The following is an 18,193-nucleotide window of genomic DNA, read 5'->3' as shown; positions in this document are numbered from 1 at the left end:
TGTTCAGTAATGATAACTGACAGTAATTTATATCAAATATATAGCCAAGCAATAGTACGATAGTCGATGCTTGTTTCGATAGCACTTTTGATAGTACGAATCTGGTTACCCTGAAGCTGGAGAATGAGAGCCAAGGTACATAATAGTTCCATCCTCAAGCTACCATTGGAGCTTCCAGGGGTACAGCAAGTACCTAGGCTAGTGCTCGCACTGATGTCCCTTTTTAGGAATTAAACGACATCCATCCAATGGTTGGTTCTTCGAATGCGTTCACGTACGTATTGATTGCCACTTCAGATGTCAAGGTTTAGGCGACAGATCAATATGTACACATCAACAGAATTCAGACATTATCTATTCGCGTTGTCTGTTATGTATGCCTTGCTGCATGAGTCAAAAATAAAACAAAATACTTTGACGAATAGGAGCAGATGCAGCCAACATATGCAATTTGGTTGATTCACAAGTCATAAGCCTAGCAGGCAGCCTCAAGGCAACCATGATCCAGTTCCAAAACTCTCAGGCATCAAGTCGATCATGAGGGGTACCTAGGTAGCCAGACATGTGTCTTTCTATAGGTAAGGCTGGCTGAATTGACAGCCTGTCAGCCCATCGTTGTCTTGCCTACATAAACTCTACGTCTTACATCTCCGCCCCAACAAAGGTTAATCAGTCAATAGACATTCTATCCCCTCAACCATATATACATACATACATACATACATACATACATAAATGTTTTAACCAAGAGAATCCCCCCTTGCAGACCTGCATCTTATTTCTCTGCATTACCGCAACCTTGCTTAGCCACAGCCTACGCCGTCTATTTCGACACAGCCTCTGGGGTCGACTTGCACTGCCTACACCTATCTGATACAGGCTCAAGTCTGCCTTGGCATGTGACACAGGTATTCATTTTGACTTATACTTCAGAAGTTCCTTGTTTCAACAAACTCAGCAACTCAGAGTCTTGTCGTCCGCCATGAACTTCCCCGACGATTGGCAGAACTACCCGGTGAACGGTGTACCAAACCCTGCACTGGGTGCTTGGAGCAGTGGTCTTTATAATACATCAGGCCAGTCAAGTAACACTTTGATAAATAACATGATGCCAACACAGCCTACATATGCATTCTCGCAGCATGAGATTCCTCGATACCAGCATCCCATAATTCTTCCTCCGCCTCAAAGTGAGCAGCAAGTCAATGAAGCCATCAACCAAGATAACGACCAAAACCGAGACGCAGTCTGGGTGGAAGACCAGAGCCACGATCAATTACAACCAAAACCTGCTCCCTTGTCAGAATTCCCCGGATCTGCATTCAATAAAGCTCGGCATGTATATGTCAGTCATGTACCAAAGCTTATGGCAGACGAGGAGATCGAACAATCTCGTGGTTTCGAACGTTATCGTCTCCATTCCATCAGGTTCGAGCTTTCTCAAGGAGATGTCCTTGTCTTCATCGACTGCCCTGATTACCACAAAGAAGCCATCACTCATACCGACTGCAATGGCCTAATTTACAAGTCACAGCAATTCCGTGTCCACTCCAAAAAGCTCTTGGAGACCAATTCTTCTGCATTCGAGGAGATGCTTAGACCTGCGTATCAGTTCAGGATACAGAGGCGCCGCAAGATGGTCAACAAGATGCCTGAAGGCATCAAGTATGTGCTAGACCTGACACCACCTTCGGAAGGAGACGAACTGGTATTCCAAATGACCGAGCTATCCTTGACTCCCGCGCTTATCAAGTGGTGGAAGTCATCCACCGAGAATGATACCGATGTGAGCTTGGTTTCGGGCCATGACGATGTTTGTTTGTGTAACAGACAGCCCATGTCACCAGAAAGCGACGAACGCGAGGGAGACATACTAAGCCCTGGCCAAGGACTTACCGAGAACTCTGACAGAGCGAATACCAGACTGAACAGAGGGAATCGTTCACGGGAGAAACAGTTACCTGGGACCAATATTGAAACTGCTCTGCAGATGAAAGCTAGAGGCGAGAACGAATCCATCCCAACCCCTGCGTATCGACGCACCCCGGATTACTGTCCAATTCGCCATCGTAATGGAATCATTAGGCTACTCATGCTGATCGAAGGTAAAGGAGTTATCATTGACTCGGCACCACGCATGTGGACTCTGGTCAAGCTTGGCAACATCTTCGACTGTAGTTCTCTCCTCCGGGATCGCGTCACCCAATGGATCATGCATGGCTCCAATACCACTTTTGTCGAAGTGGCGCCTGAAGAAGCTTTGCAGATTGCATTCTCCCTTAAGATCCCTCAGATTGCTGAAAGTGCTTTCAAGATTCTTGTCAATGAACTTGCGCTCAAGCTGGCTGGCGAAGCTGAACCGCATCAGAATTATAAATACACAACAATATTTGGTCGAAGACTGGGGAACCTTCCCGATGAACTCAGCAACCTAGTACAGCATGCAGCTCAGGCATTGATTGGGAGGGTTTCAGATATAGACAAGATGATGCGCAATCCTTGCCTGTATGACTTCTGGGACATTGACGAGTGGAATGAGATGCGAGTGATTGAGCAGCTTCTCGCGCGAGAAAACTCAGAACTCGCAATTGAGGCACTCGCCGCCCTTCACTCCCTTATGGATAACTTGATCGCTGAGGTCGCTCACGCGTGGGAAATCCACATATCGATTCCGGCTTGTCAGCACTTGTCATATCAAAGCATTGATCAAGACCGTTTGACATACGTGGCACCACAGGACTTTGAGAAGACGACTATGATAATGTGCAAGTTCAACTCAACCCAAATGCTACTCTGTGCTTCTCCGTATAACGAGGTCGGTGTGGATCTCGATGCTCGGAGATGGTGTTCCAGTCGATGCAGACTGGCTGGTTACCAGCACCAAACATACAGCGATCTGGTGCAAAAGGCAACGATAGCAGTGAGTGCCTTTCTCGCTTCGGATCCAAGGCTTCGGGATGATGAACTCTGGATGCGTACTCTTGAGCTCAAGGATTCCGCATTCCCAACAAGGAGAGATGTTTCTCAATTCAACAGACCGATCGTGTCTCTCCCTCATCTCGAAGCTGAAGTCAAGGATCGACTTCGTCTGGTCACACTCTCATGGGAACGCCGTAATTTTGAACCACCGCTCAATATCACCAGGCATCTTCTACTCACCTTGACAGACAACGAGCTTAAATATCTTCCATTATGGTGTGGAGGATGCGACGATGGCACGGGTGGTGTCTTCGAGGATCTCATTCCTTCCACAGACATGGGGCCCAAGGGGCCAGGGCCAGGCTTTCACACGGGACAAACAATTCCTTCAGCACCTGCAAGTATAAGTGGTTCTATGATAGAAGACATGGATGCACTGCGAGTTTGGGGTAGCACGACAGGTGCTTCGATAAATGTTCATGACAGCATTTCAACTGTCTATCGGTCAGACCAGGTCATCGCCGAAGACAAATCTATAGTTTCGGAGTCCTTCACCGCTGGTGGATCTGAGTACGCAGATGTCAGATTTGCCCTACCGGCAGGCCATCAAGAAATGGGCGAAGTAGTCAACATGTTGGTCGAGACGATAGATGAGTCCACAGATTCGGAGTCGAAGTCTGCTACTGAAGGTCGAAGCGCAGTTGGTAACAGCAGTGATGACGACGATGATATATATATGTGGGATGGTGATAGCGACAGCGAAGGCAGTACGCGCACACTCTCTTAAATGATGCGAGTATGGGAGGGATATGTTCTATAGGTAATTTATGGGATACAACGGTACCAAAGATTGCAACCTCACGTTCAAATACCAACGGGTTTAAAAGCATTGATATAGAGATATACACAGTTCCAGAATACATATATCAAGGGTATCATTCTTTGTATATTTCCTTTACCGTCAATGCATGTGAAAGCGCTGAGCCCTTCCTGTGACCAACACATCTTTTTTTTTCATCATCAAACGCCTATACCATTGTCCATCCTTTGTCTTTTTGCCGCTTTCTATAAAGTATGTACATCCTCATAGATCAACCCCTGTTGAGGGTGTTGCCCGCTCCCTTGGGATTGTGGTCCACGAATTCATCCCACTCACGCTGCTTGTATGTCTCACGATCTACAGCATCGTAATCATCCTCATCAATCACCTTCTTTTCCTCAACACCACCCTGTAGGATATTGCCCTGCCTTCTTTCCTCCTCGAGGTACTCGTCGATAGACATGGTTGGCAAGTTGTGTCCTGAGCGGAATACATCCCGTGACATCTGATCGCGCGAACCTACTAGCGTAAAGGGTTGAAGCGGCTTGCCCTGCTTAGAAAGTAAGGGCCCACCAGGAAGTGAATGCAGGCGACGAAGAGGCTGATCGAGACGAGAGGAGTGGTCATCCATGGATGGTGTATCGGTAGACGAAGGCGCAAGTGGTCGAGGCGCCTGCGCAAGGATATCAACCTCACGATTCAGCGAGTCCAAAGCCTGAAAAGCAGAGTGTACTGCAAATGTGATTTGTGTCATGTAAAGCTCCCTCACGAGTTCCTCATCACCTTGCTCCACGTAGCGTGGGTTCCGTCGCAACATCTCCAGTTTCTCCTTTAGCGCCTTCTCCGCACGGTAATTCGCAATCTTGCCATCTCGTCGCGCCGCAGCGTCGGTGGTCGCCACCACAGCAAAACTCTCTGGCTCGTCACGGTATCTCTCAAGAATACGGTCGTACGGCGGCTGAACAAGACCGTACCCATCTACGGCGGCTAGGAAACGCTCATATGCGGCGCGAGACTTTGCGAGAACTTCAAGGCGCTGATCAGGGCTTTGATTGGGAGTTTTCTGAACGAGCTCGGCAATATGAGCATCGAGAAGGAGGTACGGGATGTCGGTAGTGGAAACGTCCTCGATTCCCTCGTTGGGAGAGAAGATAGCGAGAGCTGATATCCGGTCGCGCGCCGAGTTGTATAGGGAAAGGGCAGCTTCGAGATCGGAGCGGTAGGCGGGGGATGTTGCTTCAAAGGCGTTCTCTAAGGCTCGACGCTTTTCTTCTGCAGATTCGTAGAGGGAACGAAGCGACTGTGGCTCTTCTGAAGACATTCTGAATATTAATTCGTTGTGATGTGAAAGTTACTGTAGACAAATGAGGGTGAATGGTCGGATGGAGATGATGATAAATTAGACCCTTAGATTCTCGCAGAACCCCGCGCTAACAGGGATGAAGCTCTTATCGATAAGCGATCACTAGAATTTAAGAACCTTGGCCTCGATTGGTTGAGAAGGAGTGAGCTGTGAGATGGATGGGGAGACATCATTGACTTCGTAGGAGAGGTAAAGGGTTCTGCAGCTCTTGTATGTGGCTAACTTATATACTAATGGAATGTGGCCATTGGATATCAATAAACAGCTAGGCCATGGTCCTATGTAAAGCAATTATCCTGCTTCCTGTACGCCCTCAAACTACACTTGTGTAATAATTCTCAGCTTCAGATCAGTCCCCCTCCATCGTACCGCCTCTTTGAAGTAATTCAAAACAATAGCTCGTACTCACGATATAAGAAAACAATAACAACAAAGCCAGACATCAGAGGCCCAAGAATAAAAGTAATTGACACTCTTGTCATCTGTCGCCATTTCTCATCCTTCAACTAGTCTTCATCATCATCCATTGAGAAAGGATCATCGCTCTCATCTGGTTGCCCTACCGAAGAATCATCGTCAACAACAATGGGTCGTCTTGCGGCGGCAGCACGTCCAGGCCGCGCCCTCGCAGCAGCCTTAGGAGGTGGCGAGTCAGGCTCGGCCATGTCTTCATCCGAGTCATCGTCGAGTACCGGCTTCTTGACAGCCTTTTTCGCGGCGTATGCCTTAGCTGCTGGCGAAAGAGTGGTCTGCTTAGTGGCGGGGCGTGAAGCAACCTTAGACGCTGCTGTCTTTGTAACCTTTGTGGCTGCCTTGGGAGCGGTCTTGGGTTTCGTCGCCTCTTTGTTCTTAGCACCAGCGGGACGACCCCGACCCTTCTTGACAGTGGCAAGGCCAGCCGGTGTTGGGTCCTCAGACTCGGTACCCGTAGATTTGGACTTGGCAGATGTTGGCTTGGCTGGAGCTACGAAAGGCTCGTCGTCAGAAAGGAAGCTATCAATGTGATCATCCTTGGCCGCCGTCTTGTGTGGTGACGACTTAGCAAGCAGTTCGTAGTTCGTATCGTCAGGACTATCGTCTTCAAAGTCGAACGCCTTGGCCGACTTGGCCTTGGCCTTCGGAAGTCCACTGTTGCTGGTATTGCCGTGGCTGGAGTCTGGTCGGCTCATAGCATGCAAACTAAATCTGCCCTTTTCACCGTCACCAGCTGGTTTGTCAATGCCCTTAACTAGGGCACCAACATCACCAAGCATCTGGTCGTCATCACTTTCAGAGTCGTCGTCGATGACCGTCTTCATCTTAGATGCAGCAGCGCGCTTGGCTCGTCCAGTGCCTGGTGCTTCGGTCGGTGGCGACTGGGATGTCTTCAATGCAGGTGCCGACGACTTGCTGCGGCTCAGGGCGGCATAGTCGTCGTCAGAGAAGGCATCTGAGAGCTCCATGACGTCGGCTGTAGGCTCCTTCTTGACCTTTGGTTTCGAGCTGAACATATCGGCAAATCGTTGAGCACTCTTCGTTTCCACCTTGACTGGCTTAGGAGCCGGCTTGGCTGTTGTGGCAGCAGCCTTGGGTTTCGCACGTGCCTTCTTCTCAGGCGCGTAGTCGTCATCATCCTTGGCTTTGCGGCCACGAGCGGTGCCAGCACCTATCTTTTTAGAAACGCGGCGGCCCAAGCGACGGATGTTCGTCTTGATTTCAGCATCGACTGCAAGCTGATTCTCCCACTCAGTCATGAAATCATCAAGGTCACGGCACCAGAGATCCTTCTCACTGAGAGCGAGAAGCTCCTCGTGCTCAGCCTCCTTCTTCTCGATGGCGAGTTTGAGTTTTTCAAGTCGCTCAGCAGTCAATGACCAGATAGGCATCTGCGATGTGTTAGCATTTGTGCTGATTTCCCACTTCACGTGTGGCTTACCGAGAGAAGATAGTCGTAATCACGGGCACCACCCTCCGAGTCCCCTTCGACGTCCTGGTTGTCCTCCTCGTCTTCTTCTTCGTCCGCCGTCTTCTTCTTGTCCCCACGGGGAGGAAACGCCTCGTAATCACGATCTCGAAGCTCCTGTACAAGCACGGCCTTCTTCTTTTTACCGACCACAAGTTTGTTGTCAATAATCTCTTTGATAAATCTTGCTTGGTTCTGGAGCTTGCGCAAATCTGCGTGGTAAACCCCCAGCCAGTGTTTCTACGAATGTTAGCTGGACTATCGCCGGGCTCAGACTTGATAACTCACCTTGCGATCAGTATACATGTCGAGACGATACTGGTAAAACTCTTCGAGGATCTCTTCGACCTTCTCGTACTTGCGAATTCGGCCGCTGGTGTCGAATGCAACCAAGTTGGAGGTTGCGACCTGCTTGGTAAGCTTGAATCGCTCAAGGATACCCTCCTCCATTACTTTGCCCATGTGCTTTTCGTCCACAGCAATCTCAAAATGAACAGTGCTGTGGTCATTGAACTCTTTGTAATCTTTGATCCACGAAGGGCCTCCTTCGCCGGAAATGATCTTTTCCAGTTTTGCCTTGAAATCATCTGTCCACATACGGATGGGCAGTTCTGTAATAATGACCTCGTTATCCTTTTGTTCGTTGAGCTCTGCGACACCATTGAACTTGTAACGGTCGGGCCCAGCAGCCTCAGGAGTACCCTTCCAACCACGGAACCAAGGCATCATGGTTTCGAAAGGTTTCTCTTCTGTGTCATTCTCGTCGAAGCGACCCATTCGACGCCTCAAGTTTTGAACGATATCTGCAGGATGGTAGTTGGGAATGTTACTACTCCAACCTGTGCCAATACCATCGGCGCCGTTGACTAGTACCATGGGAAGAATTGGAGCATATACCATTGGCTCAATTTTCTTGCCATCTTCATAATGGTGTAGCAGGTTGGGCTCATCCATGGGGTGGAAGATTTTGCGGGCAAAAGGTGACAATCGAGTGAACGTATAACGAGGACTAGCAGCATCAGAACCACCTGCAAGCCGAGAACCGAAGTTTCCACTAGGTTCCAGGCAGTTGATGTTGTTGGAACCCACGAAGTTCTGAGCAAGACCAATGATGGTTTGTTGAAGTGACTGTTCACCGTGGTGGTATGCCGTCTGTTCAGACACATAACCTGCCAATTCAACAACCTTCTTGTCTTTGATCAAGTTTCTCTTGAAGCATGCGTAGATCACCTTGCGCTGACCGGGCTTAAATCCATCCAGAACAGATGGAATAGATCGCATGTTGTCAGCCATACTGAAGAGAATAAGTTCTCTGTTGATGAAGTCAGAGTAGCAGATTTGCTTGGCCGAATGATCCAGGAAAGTACCAGGCACGAAATTGCCCAACCATTCTTTTCTCGCATCCGCCTTTTTCTTGGAAAAGGCCAACTCCAACATCTTGGATTCTTCGGGTTTCATCACTTCAAATTCTTTCAAATGGTCATCAAGATTGGTGAAGTAGACTTGTGCATCCTCGTTGGAGCTGGTTCCCAGACCCTTGAAGTACTTAGAATGCCACCGAGTGAGCTCGTTTTTGTGGACATCCTTCCACTCTTCGTATTCGGGCTGCGTGAAGAAAGATTTGAGTTTCTGGGGCTTCTTGGGGTTTGAGCCTTGCCAGACTTTGACAATGGGGGTAATGAATTCCCTGAAGAAATCGGGGATCCGGAGAAGAGATGGGAATTGGACCTCAAGAAAATTGATGAGAAGTCCTTTGATATGACTACCATCATGATCCTGATCAGCCATGATCATTAGATGACCATATCGGAGGTTTTTTGTGTCAGTGTAAGATGTTTTGTGCTTGAGTCCCAGGAATTGCTTGATGTTCTGGATCTCTTGGTTTTTTGCGATCTGATCAGGCGAAGCGTCACGAACGTTAAGCAGCTTTCCACGCAGCGGGAAGACACCGATTCGGTCAGGGTCGAGGATGGCACGGCCAGAAACAGCCAAACCCTTGGCAGAGTCACCTTCTGTCAGAATCAAAGTACATTCATGACCTCTTCTTGTACCGGCAAAGTTAGCCTCGACCAGCTTGGCATTGTTCACTCTTGATCGCTTGTTGCCATCACTTTTGGCCATCATTTTATCGGCCTTCTTCTCCGCAAAGTCCAAGATGTTCTGGATGGCATCGGACTTTGCCACCTTTTTGAGGAAATCGTCACCTAGTACGCATTTGCTACCAAATTGGCTAGCCTTGGTTGTCATCTGCTCCTTGGTCTGTGAAGAAAAGGCAGGGTTGTCGATATAGCAATTGATGAAAACGAAGATGTGATTACGAAGGTGGTTTTGCTTCAAAGTGTGACCCTTGCGCTTCTTGTTCAGAGCGTTGAGAAGACTTTTGGTAATCTGATCAGCAATATAGTTGACGTGAGTACCGCCAGCCGTGGTCGCGATAGAGTTGACAAATGAGACTTGTTGGAAAGTGCCGTCAGAGACAGCGAAGCCCACTTCCCATCGAGGATGCGACTTATCCTTATCCATCTCCACTGTGCAGGTAGGAGCGCCGCCCTCCTCGTCGCTTCTGTCCTTTGCGATAGACTTGGCGTAAAGATCACAGTAAGCCTTGAAGTCCTTGATCTTGACTTGCTCTCCGTTGAGGAATACTTTGATGCCTCTGATCGTACCCACCATGTCGTAGACTCTTCGATACATCAATGATTCCAGGTCGTCGTCAATGCCGTCTTCCATACCAAAGCGCTTGAAATCAGGCTTGAAAGTAATTTTGGTATAGCTGGCGGTTTTGCTAGCAGTGATTTTGGCCTTGTGCATCGTGTTCATGTTGTTGGTCCATGTCTGCTTGTACCTCTTCCCGCTTACACTGTCCTGACACTCGAGATTAAACTCGGTACTGAAGACGTTGCATAGCTTGGCACCGTAACCGTTACGACCACCGACGGTCTTCTTCTCGTCATCGTCGAAGTTGGAACCTGCCAACAAATGTCCGAAAATGAGTTCAGGAATGTAAATATTCTCTTTTTCGTGAAGCACGATAGGAATGCCCTTTCCGTTGTTCTCAACGCTGATCACACCGGCCTCACGGTCAATATTGATCTTCATGTATGTCATGGAGCTGTCGCGCTGCTTGTTGTCGGCAGCGTTGACCAGAATCTCGTCAAAAATTTTGTAGAGACCAGGCACAAAATTGATAGCTTTGTACTCCATGAGTTGAGTCTCTTTGTTTAGAACCCATAGTTGCTGTTCTGTTTTTTCAACAGAACCGATATACGTGTCAGGTCGCTTGAGAATGTGTTGGAGCTGTGTGAGTTTTGTGTACATTTCGGTGGCCGTCTTCTGCTTAGCAGGTTTGGCAGGGCTGTCAATAGCCATGTCGTCGTCCTCGGCCTCCTTTTTTTGCTTCTTCGCCTTGGGCGGCGTGTTGGAGGCATCGGAGGCAACACTCGCATCGTCGTTATCGCTCTCTGGAGTAGGGCGCTTCTTAGGCTGGGCCTTTGTTTTGAGGGTTGATTGCACCATCTTTTTGGGCGCGGCAGGCTTTTTGGGCGCGGCTTTGGGCTTCGCTTTCTGTTTCAAGACTTTAGCTCAAGTGCGCAGTAAAAGGCCAGTAGAAAAATGTGTAGATGCTTTCGTTTGATGTAGGCAGAAAAGTTCAAAGGAATCGGGAAGCTGTGGTCCGCGTTGATGAGGGAGGTGAAGCAGGCAAGCAGAAGAAAGCAAACATGAATTCAATAATGGCGAAGCAGAGAGGGGTAGAAGACAGTAACCTACAGTTTCGGGAACGAAGCCATCAGACTCGTCCTCAAGACTGAGCATAGACTCGTCAGAATCCATTTTGTTGATGTTTGAAGTGGGAGAAAAGAATCTGGCTTGAGATGGCCAGGTAGTACTATGTAAGGTCAAAGAGAGAGTATACAAGGGGGGGAATGAGAACAAAGGCTTCAAGCTCAAAGGGCAGTTGGAGCGAGCAAAGGGTGTTGCTCGCGCATGAAGTCGCGACAACAAAGGCGAAAAAGAGGAGCCAAGACGTGTCAATGCTTGACTTCTCATCAACGAGATTATGTTGTTGGTGGTGGTGTTAAACTAAACCAGGGGTCTTTGTTGTGCCCATGTACATAGGTACATAAACAACAAATCTTACCTACAGGGGACGCGACTGTGGCGGCCCACCCCTGACCGGCCGTTGTGGGGCCGCGTTTTGATGCCTGAGGCCCGAGAGCGACAACTGTCACTAGGTACAGATGAGAACGCCAGATCTTGTTACTCAGCACATGATTCAAGTCATCCTACATCTAAGGATGTGCCTGGGAGCCTCATTTTCTTGCCAACTATATACTATCCAACTTTCTACGTTGTAGGAGCAGTTGGCCCTGCTTCTGTTTGCGGGAAGGGGGAAAAAGGCTTCATGATTTATCCATTTTAAATTATGCGTCACTTCAATAAAGGCCAGTTAGCCGCCGTTTGCTTCAATCCAATATCACATTCCTGCTCAAAGACGGGATGAACTATAGAGCTCTCTCATCATGAAACGAACTCTCGGGTCAAGTCCCTCTCACGCCTGGGAGCTGATTCAGTTTGATTAAGTGCACCGAAAACACCTATAAAATACAACAACAGCTAGCAAACTTGCACTGTTGTCTCGTTTCATTTGCTCGTCAGCTCGTACCATACGTTCCACAAGCTTGCCAGAATAAGAGCCTTAACCATGGAGACTACGGCAACTTGTCAAGTTCCGAGGCCGGCCCTGCTCTGACCGTATCGTGGTCGCCTATTCTCCGAAACGAGCCTGTCAAGCTCGAAGTCAGACATACACCGGGCTCAGACTGGATTAGCGGGCCGAGTCAAGATGTGCGACATAAAACGGAGGAAAGTCTCTGTCAAAGATACGTGTGCCGCCCTGGCATGGGAACTTAACTCCTGCTTATTCTCCTGGTTGCACCGTCTTCGAGATTAGCTTGACTGATGCTTGTTGTATCACTAACAGGGTCTTCAACGAGGTATCTGCTATCGCCTCACTCTCAGTTAGCTTGGGCATTCCCGCACTGCCCTTGCGGTGCCGATAGTACCTAGGTGCTCCCTTCTGGCTACGCTACCACTGAAGTATATTTCCAAGCTCTTGTCGCCCATCAGCTTGTTGGTCTGAAGTGAAGCCAGTCGATGCTAGATCGATCTGACCGCTGCCGGTGGTCAATAGACACCTTCTTCCTCCTTTGCATGAACTCTGCAATGGTTTCGGCGTAAACCTCGAAACATTATCGTATAGACTCATGGGCATCACCTTTACCTCTCGAAACAGCTGCTTGGCATGGGCACGGCGACTGATGCCACACCGATGGGGGAAGGAAATTGGTAACACTGACCGAATTCGATGCAGGGAACCGCAATGTACCTTTCTTTACACCTGGTGCAAAGAAACGCCAGCTCGCCATGGCCTCCCGCTGTCCCACCTCGCCGAAATCGTACAATCTTCTGAAACCAAGTCCTGAGAAATAGGAAATCATTAACTGACCTTGATACCTATATAGACGATCCGTTGTTTCCGAATCTGTCACAGCTCGGCCCGATAGGCTTAGTAGGAGATCAAACACATTGCTCAGCTTTCAAAATAGGCACGGGTGTCATGCGTAATTCCTGATTGGGAATATCTGCATGTTTAGACAGTGCTGTATAGACCAACACTGCAGACTGTAACGGTGTTCAACCAAGACATGTCAGATCCCGTTATTGGGCCCTGCTTCTATCTCTTACAAGTACTTTCCAAGAGCCCGTTGAGCTGCAATCAATTGACGTTCCTATAGGCAGCCTCGAAAAATTGAGCAGAGAAACCCGACTCCGGAAGCGTGTCGCTGTCCGAGCCGTCGGCTGGTCGCGTTAAGTGTGATGAGTTTGGCGAGACGGTGTTGACGGCTCTGTCAGGGGCATCCGATCCGCACAATGGCCATGACCCTGTACCAAGAGAGCAAAAAAAAAGTGTGGGAGGCTATGTTATCCGTGAGCAACGCATCTCGCATATCAAGATGTGGTTACATACAGTACTCCATATTATAAACCGCATAACACTCAACATATACATGATTACAGAGATTTGGACGCCTCGTGCCTTCAACATAGGCCAATTGGCTCTTCAAACTCTGTATTCCACTCAAACGCTGAGGGGCGGGCGTATCGGGCATAGGCTTGTGTTCCCTCTCGGGGATTTTTCTTGTGCCTGTACACCAGAAAGCTCATGGGAGTAACAAGGACTAGAAGCATGACATGTTGTCTAAGGCATTGCGAAGGACGTGATCATCTCAGGGAGGAGGCTTGCAGACCGACTTCTGGAAGCGCCATCGAACTCACCAAATAACAAACCGTCGGTGTGGTATGCAACGGCTATGTACAGCTCTTTTGTTCAGGTTGGGGATTCATTCACGACAAACCGGAGCCACATAATGCTGCCTTTGATGACCCGTAGCGAGATGAGACGGTTCTAATAGGGTATTCGGCAGTGTTGATTGACAAGATGTGCCAGCAAAGGAAGTGTGACTAGGTATTCTAGCTGTCAGTTGTCATACTGACACGTGGGGGCGACTCGAGCAAGTCTTGAGGGAGTGCTGAGATGGACCCATCTCAATAGCAACAAGACCGCCATTCCTTGTTGTACAGATATAAGAAAACAGGCCGGGGAAGAGGCCTCTGGACGATGTGGCATGCAAGCACCCGCCTGTACTTCACCTCTGCTTTGAGCTCGTGGGGCGGTTTCAAACAAGGCAAGGTAGCCAATTCGTCGCTGGTCGTTCTCTATTGCGGCTCGATGCTCAGCTCCCAGCTCTGGCCTTACATGCTTGCTAGGCACTGGCAAGACAATCAAAGAGAGACGAACTGTAATATTCTCAACTATTCTGGTAACCGTAGGGAGCCTTGTCGAGTTCAAGCCAGAGTTTATGAGGTATCGCGGGAGTGTAACAGACAACACAGCGTGATGACTGGCCTGTCCACGCCCAATGGCTCCGAACTCCACCCCCTGTTGCAGCACTCTCTGCCTTATGGTCTCCTAATGCAGCGGAGGAGTCTGGGGGCATATTGAGAGGTGTTTGATAAAGCGGAGCCAGAACTCACACGCAACTCTCTTAGACGCCTGGGGCAAACCGTAGCGGCGGGACACGACGTATCTATTCTTTAGATTTCTTAGAGCCCTCGTCCTTGCACTTGAACTCAAGGCTTCCAGTTGAGCCCAATCTCTTTCATCCTATGTGCGCGACCCTGCTCCGACATCGTCCCGTCATCTATCACTTGGTGGCTGTTCCTAGTATCTGCTAGCACCAGGCGGTGGAAGCTCATCAACAGAGCGCTCCCCCTTTGGAAGCCGGTATTAATATCAAAGGGACAAAGGAATAGTAACAGAGATCGTCAAACTAAACGAATCAAGGCGTGACCGACTTTTGAAGTTGCAAGTTTCCAAACAGTGTTGACCGTTGAGTCAAGCGAGACGCCCTAGGTTCCTGGCCATCACCCATCTCGGCACACGCAGGCAAATTTGTCTTCCCCCGAGTTGTTTGTCAAGCTGAGGAGTTACTTGAAAGGCAAGGAGTTTCCACCAGTTAGTGTGTTGCTGCCGTCTGTCCTTCCCTGCAACCCAAAAGTAGTTATATCACGGCTTGCCCGCCGTGCTATCCAAACCACTTGGTTTAGGCATCTGCTTACAACCAAACCCGTGGCTCACTGCATCCCACAATCCTCCTCCTTCACCTAAAAATCAAGACTTCCGGCGTGTTGGCAAACGTTACTGGTTAGCATCATGCTGTCCCTTAAAGGCCTCCTAAACCCGGCCCCTTCGGGAGAAAATGCTTCCTCCTTCTCCCAACCAGATCATACGCCCGAGTATCCACAGATTCTAAACAACAGAGCATCCTCGAGTCAGCCACAAGGTCGCGCTATGATGCCTACCGATAGAGCTGGTTTCAAGGACACGAACAACTTGGCCAAATCTAAGTTACGTGGCCAAGTCAGGTTTCCCCTCACGAGCACCTGGACGAGGTAGCTTTGCAAGAGATCCACAGACACAGGGTGGCCCCCTTTGGGAGTATTCACGAGACGTGCCTCCATATTCCTTACAATAGTGGCAAAAAAGACTTTTTTGAGAAAACAGGGCGCGAGAGCTTCGAGGGTAAGTTGCTCATGGTACTATACTGTTGTTTACTAATGTAAGTCTCCAGTTTTCAAGTATGAGTTTGTTTCTCTTGAACATGGCACTGAATACGCTGTCATGTGGGATTATAATATTGGGCTTGTTCGGATGACCCCCTTTTTCAAATGTCGAGGCTATGGAAAGGTGAGTCTAAATGCTTCGAGTCGCAATACATAGACTGACCTTTAAATAGACAATACCCGCAAAGATGTTGGGCCTTAACCCAGGCCTAAAAGAAATTACACATAGTATTACTGGCGGTTCTATAGCTGCCCAAGGTATGTTGCAGTGTCGAAGGCTACTCGAATTCTTCCCTGACCTGTCCATACAGGATATTGGATGCCGTACCGATGTGCCAAAGCTATCTGCGCAACATTCTGTCATCCCATCGCGGGTGCTTTAATTCCTATCTTCGGTCCAGGGTTTCCAGCTATGTGTGTACCTCCTGGCATGCCTGAATATGGCCGAATGGTCATAAACCAACAGATAATCATCGACGCGACTCGGGAAGCCGAAATTTGGCGCATGCAAATGAGTGTAATCCCGCCGAAATTCCACAGCCCGACAAGCTTCCCCAGAGATGATCGAAATCTTCAGCAAAGCATATATCATTCAGACGAACATCGACGCCGCCATCGACCTCGCCTGGTTTGCGATCCATCATGGGCGAGGGAAAATGATGTCGACCGCCACTACATGTCGGCCCCCAACTCGGCCTCAAGCACTGGATCAGGCCTCCATGGGTACATGGTAACGTCTCGGCCAGGTTCAAGCTGGACTCCTGCGAATAGACCCAGCCCAGAACCGAATCCCTGGCTCAGTGCCATACCTCGCAACCCGCCTTTGCACCACGAACCCACTCTTCCCCATCCGGCATGGGGGTCAAAGCGACGGCTTGAGAACGAAGAATGGAGATACAGCTATAGAGGAAGTGCCAGTCCTAACATGAGCACGAGCTCTGTTGTGATGGCAGTGACTCCTGAAGCAAGTCCGATGAGGCAGCGAGTAGTTCGAGGGCCAACCATCGGAACAGATCCGACCCAGCAGAGCGCAGCTTTGCTTTTATTGAACCTCAGACAACAGGAGCAGGAAGCCTCGGTCTGTAGTGCAGCTATGTCGCCTCCCAGTATTACTATGGGCAACCCCATCGAAGAACACCGCAGCAAGAGACAACGCGCAACTTCGCCTGAGTTTGGGAGAGGATAGGCATAGTAACAGGGTAAAAGTTCTTTCGGAGTAGGTTTTGGGTTTTGGGTTTTTGGATATATGTACAGCGAATAGAACGGAATAGCTCGGGCGCCCTTTCATTTAATAATCACCATTATCATCATTGTTTTCGAGGACTTGAACCAAATGGTAGCGGCATATAGCTTGTTGTCATGAGGGAAAGTGAGGCATATCAATCGGAGCACCATTATGTATCGACTCAGTTGTCTTTATAAAACACATATACTTTTCTATTCTTTCTCGATCTTGCATCAGCTCGCTTCTCCCTTCTCAGCCGCCCTTTTCGCCTTATGCTCCTTTGTCCAAGCTTCAGCCTTGTCCTTGGGCACAACGAAAATCCTCACAACCTCATCAACAACCTCAACCTTGCCTGTTCCCAAAACCTTGAGCAACGGCACTCGCTTGCCCATTTTGAGCAAACCACCCTGTGTAGTCTCTACAAAGGCTTCCACGCCTAAAGTTGTATAAGCACCCTCCTTGTCCCACGGCAAAGGAAAGATGTAGCTCAGGTGATCCTCAAGCGAATGTGTCTCTTCAAACGCCTTGACGAAATCAGACTCCAGGTGGAGAGGGTACAGCAGGACCGTCGGGAAAGCAAGCGTGCTGCGTGGGTCATCGGGGTCTGGTAGAAGCGCAATACCCGCGTCTTCCATCTCCGGGGGCTGGGACGTGGTGCGCGTGGGGATATTCCTCGCTCGCAAAGCTGCCTTGATGAGTAATGCTCGCCGCTTCTCCTTGGCTTCACGCTCTGCATCTCTCTTGCGTCGTGCATCAATCTCCTTGGCTCGCTTGATAATGTCGTCTGCCACAGCTCGGAGTGATGCGTTTGACTCATCCAGTGAAAGGCCACGAGCGCACACATCATCAGCCTCCTCAATGCGATTCACAGCGAGGAGAGCTCGAGCACTGCGGAAGTAGGCCTTGATATTGCGAGGGTTGAGGCGCAATGCTGCAGCACAGTCAAGCCAGCAGCTGCGATAATTCTTGACAGAAAGATGACAAGCCGCACGATTGACGTACAGAGCCTCAAGTGTCTCTCGCTGCTTCTGAATCTCCTCTTCCGTGTCAATCACGCCCTCCTGGTTCTTGGTCTGCTCGCCCCTCGCGCGTTTGCGCTCCTCGCCCGCAAGGATAGCAATACCCTTTCCATAGAATTCTTTGGCATCAACGTAGTTCTTTATCTTGAAGTGCTCATTTCCACGTTCCTTGAACTCCTGGCCGTTCTCAAGAGGAGTACCCTCGTAGGCAAGGGCCTGTAAAGCTGCAATGTCGTCGTTCTCCTCGTTGGCGTCGAGGTCTGTCATAAAAAGAGGTGACTTGTTGAGGTCCTCCCACACCTCGTCAACAGTCTTTCCACTAGCGATGGCATGCGCTGGTGGAAGTTGGGGTTTTGTCGCATCTGTTGCGGTGGGTTGAGTCGCCGATGTGGCCTGCTCTGTTTGGGAGACCTTCAGAGACTCTTCCATCATATCGCTGATCTCTTCGATATGCATGTTTGCCGTTTCTTGGCAGAGACCCTGCTGTTATTCTCGCTTTTGTAATTTTGATGTGTTTCTTGCCTCAGTTGTTATTGGTGGGGCAATTTGAGGTGAGTACATAAGTTGATGCTGTTAAAATTTGAGCTTCTCCAACTTTTGGTGGGTGGCGAAAATTCTATTGGGCATTAACCATCTATCACGACTCAGCAGCATGCAACCAAACAATGACTTGCTGCTATCTGGATAAACAGTAAAAGTATCAGTGGCCATAGAACTTCTA

At 49.2% G+C, this 18,193-nt stretch overlaps 5 protein-coding genes across 5 annotated transcripts; 2 read left to right on the top strand and 3 right to left on the bottom strand.

Annotated features, from left to right (window-relative positions):
• Positions 1–982: 982 nt before the first annotated feature.
• FPOAC1_011839 (uncharacterized protein) lies at positions 983–3,706 on the top strand (the record flags this gene model as incomplete). Its single annotated transcript, XM_044856206.1, has 1 exon — positions 983–3,706. One exon carries the CDS (start codon positions 983–985, stop codon positions 3,704–3,706), a length of 2,724 nt encoding a protein of 907 aa, XP_044703519.1.
• A 304-nt stretch (positions 3,707–4,010) lies between these two features.
• Positions 4,011–5,060, bottom strand: FPOAC1_011838 (uncharacterized protein; the record flags this gene model as incomplete). Its single annotated transcript, XM_044856205.1, has 1 exon — positions 4,011–5,060. One exon carries the CDS (start codon positions 5,058–5,060, stop codon positions 4,011–4,013), a length of 1,050 nt encoding a protein of 349 aa, XP_044703518.1.
• Positions 5,061–5,608: 548 nt separating this feature from the next.
• TOP2 (DNA topoisomerase 2) lies at positions 5,609–10,875 on the bottom strand (the record flags this gene model as incomplete). Its single annotated transcript, XM_044856204.1, has 4 exons — positions 5,609–6,967; positions 7,018–7,284; positions 7,333–10,608; positions 10,813–10,875. The coding sequence occupies 4 exons, from the start codon at positions 10,873–10,875 to the stop codon at positions 5,609–5,611; spliced, it is 4,965 nt and encodes a 1,654-aa protein (XP_044703517.1).
• Positions 10,876–14,818: 3,943 nt separating this feature from the next.
• Positions 14,819–16,414, top strand: FPOAC1_011836 (uncharacterized protein; the record flags this gene model as incomplete). The annotated part of the gene is made up of 5 exons (XM_044856203.1): positions 14,819–15,057; positions 15,087–15,187; positions 15,237–15,352; positions 15,402–15,486; positions 15,540–16,414. 5 exons carry the CDS (start codon positions 14,819–14,821, stop codon positions 16,412–16,414), a joined length of 1,416 nt encoding a protein of 471 aa, XP_044703516.1.
• A 272-nt stretch (positions 16,415–16,686) lies between these two features.
• FPOAC1_011835 (uncharacterized protein) lies at positions 16,687–17,928 on the bottom strand (the record flags this gene model as incomplete). The annotated part of the gene is made up of 1 exon (XM_044856202.1): positions 16,687–17,928. The coding sequence occupies one exon, from the start codon at positions 17,926–17,928 to the stop codon at positions 16,687–16,689; it is 1,242 nt and encodes a 413-aa protein (XP_044703515.1).
• Positions 17,929–18,193: the final 265 nt, after the last annotated feature.

This window comes from Fusarium poae, chromosome 4 (assembly GCF_019609905.1).
Source record: "Fusarium poae strain DAOMC 252244 chromosome 4, whole genome shotgun sequence".
NCBI lineage: Eukaryota > Fungi > Ascomycota > Sordariomycetes > Hypocreales > Nectriaceae > Fusarium > Fusarium poae.
This window is presented reverse-complemented; position numbering and strand designations above follow the sequence as displayed.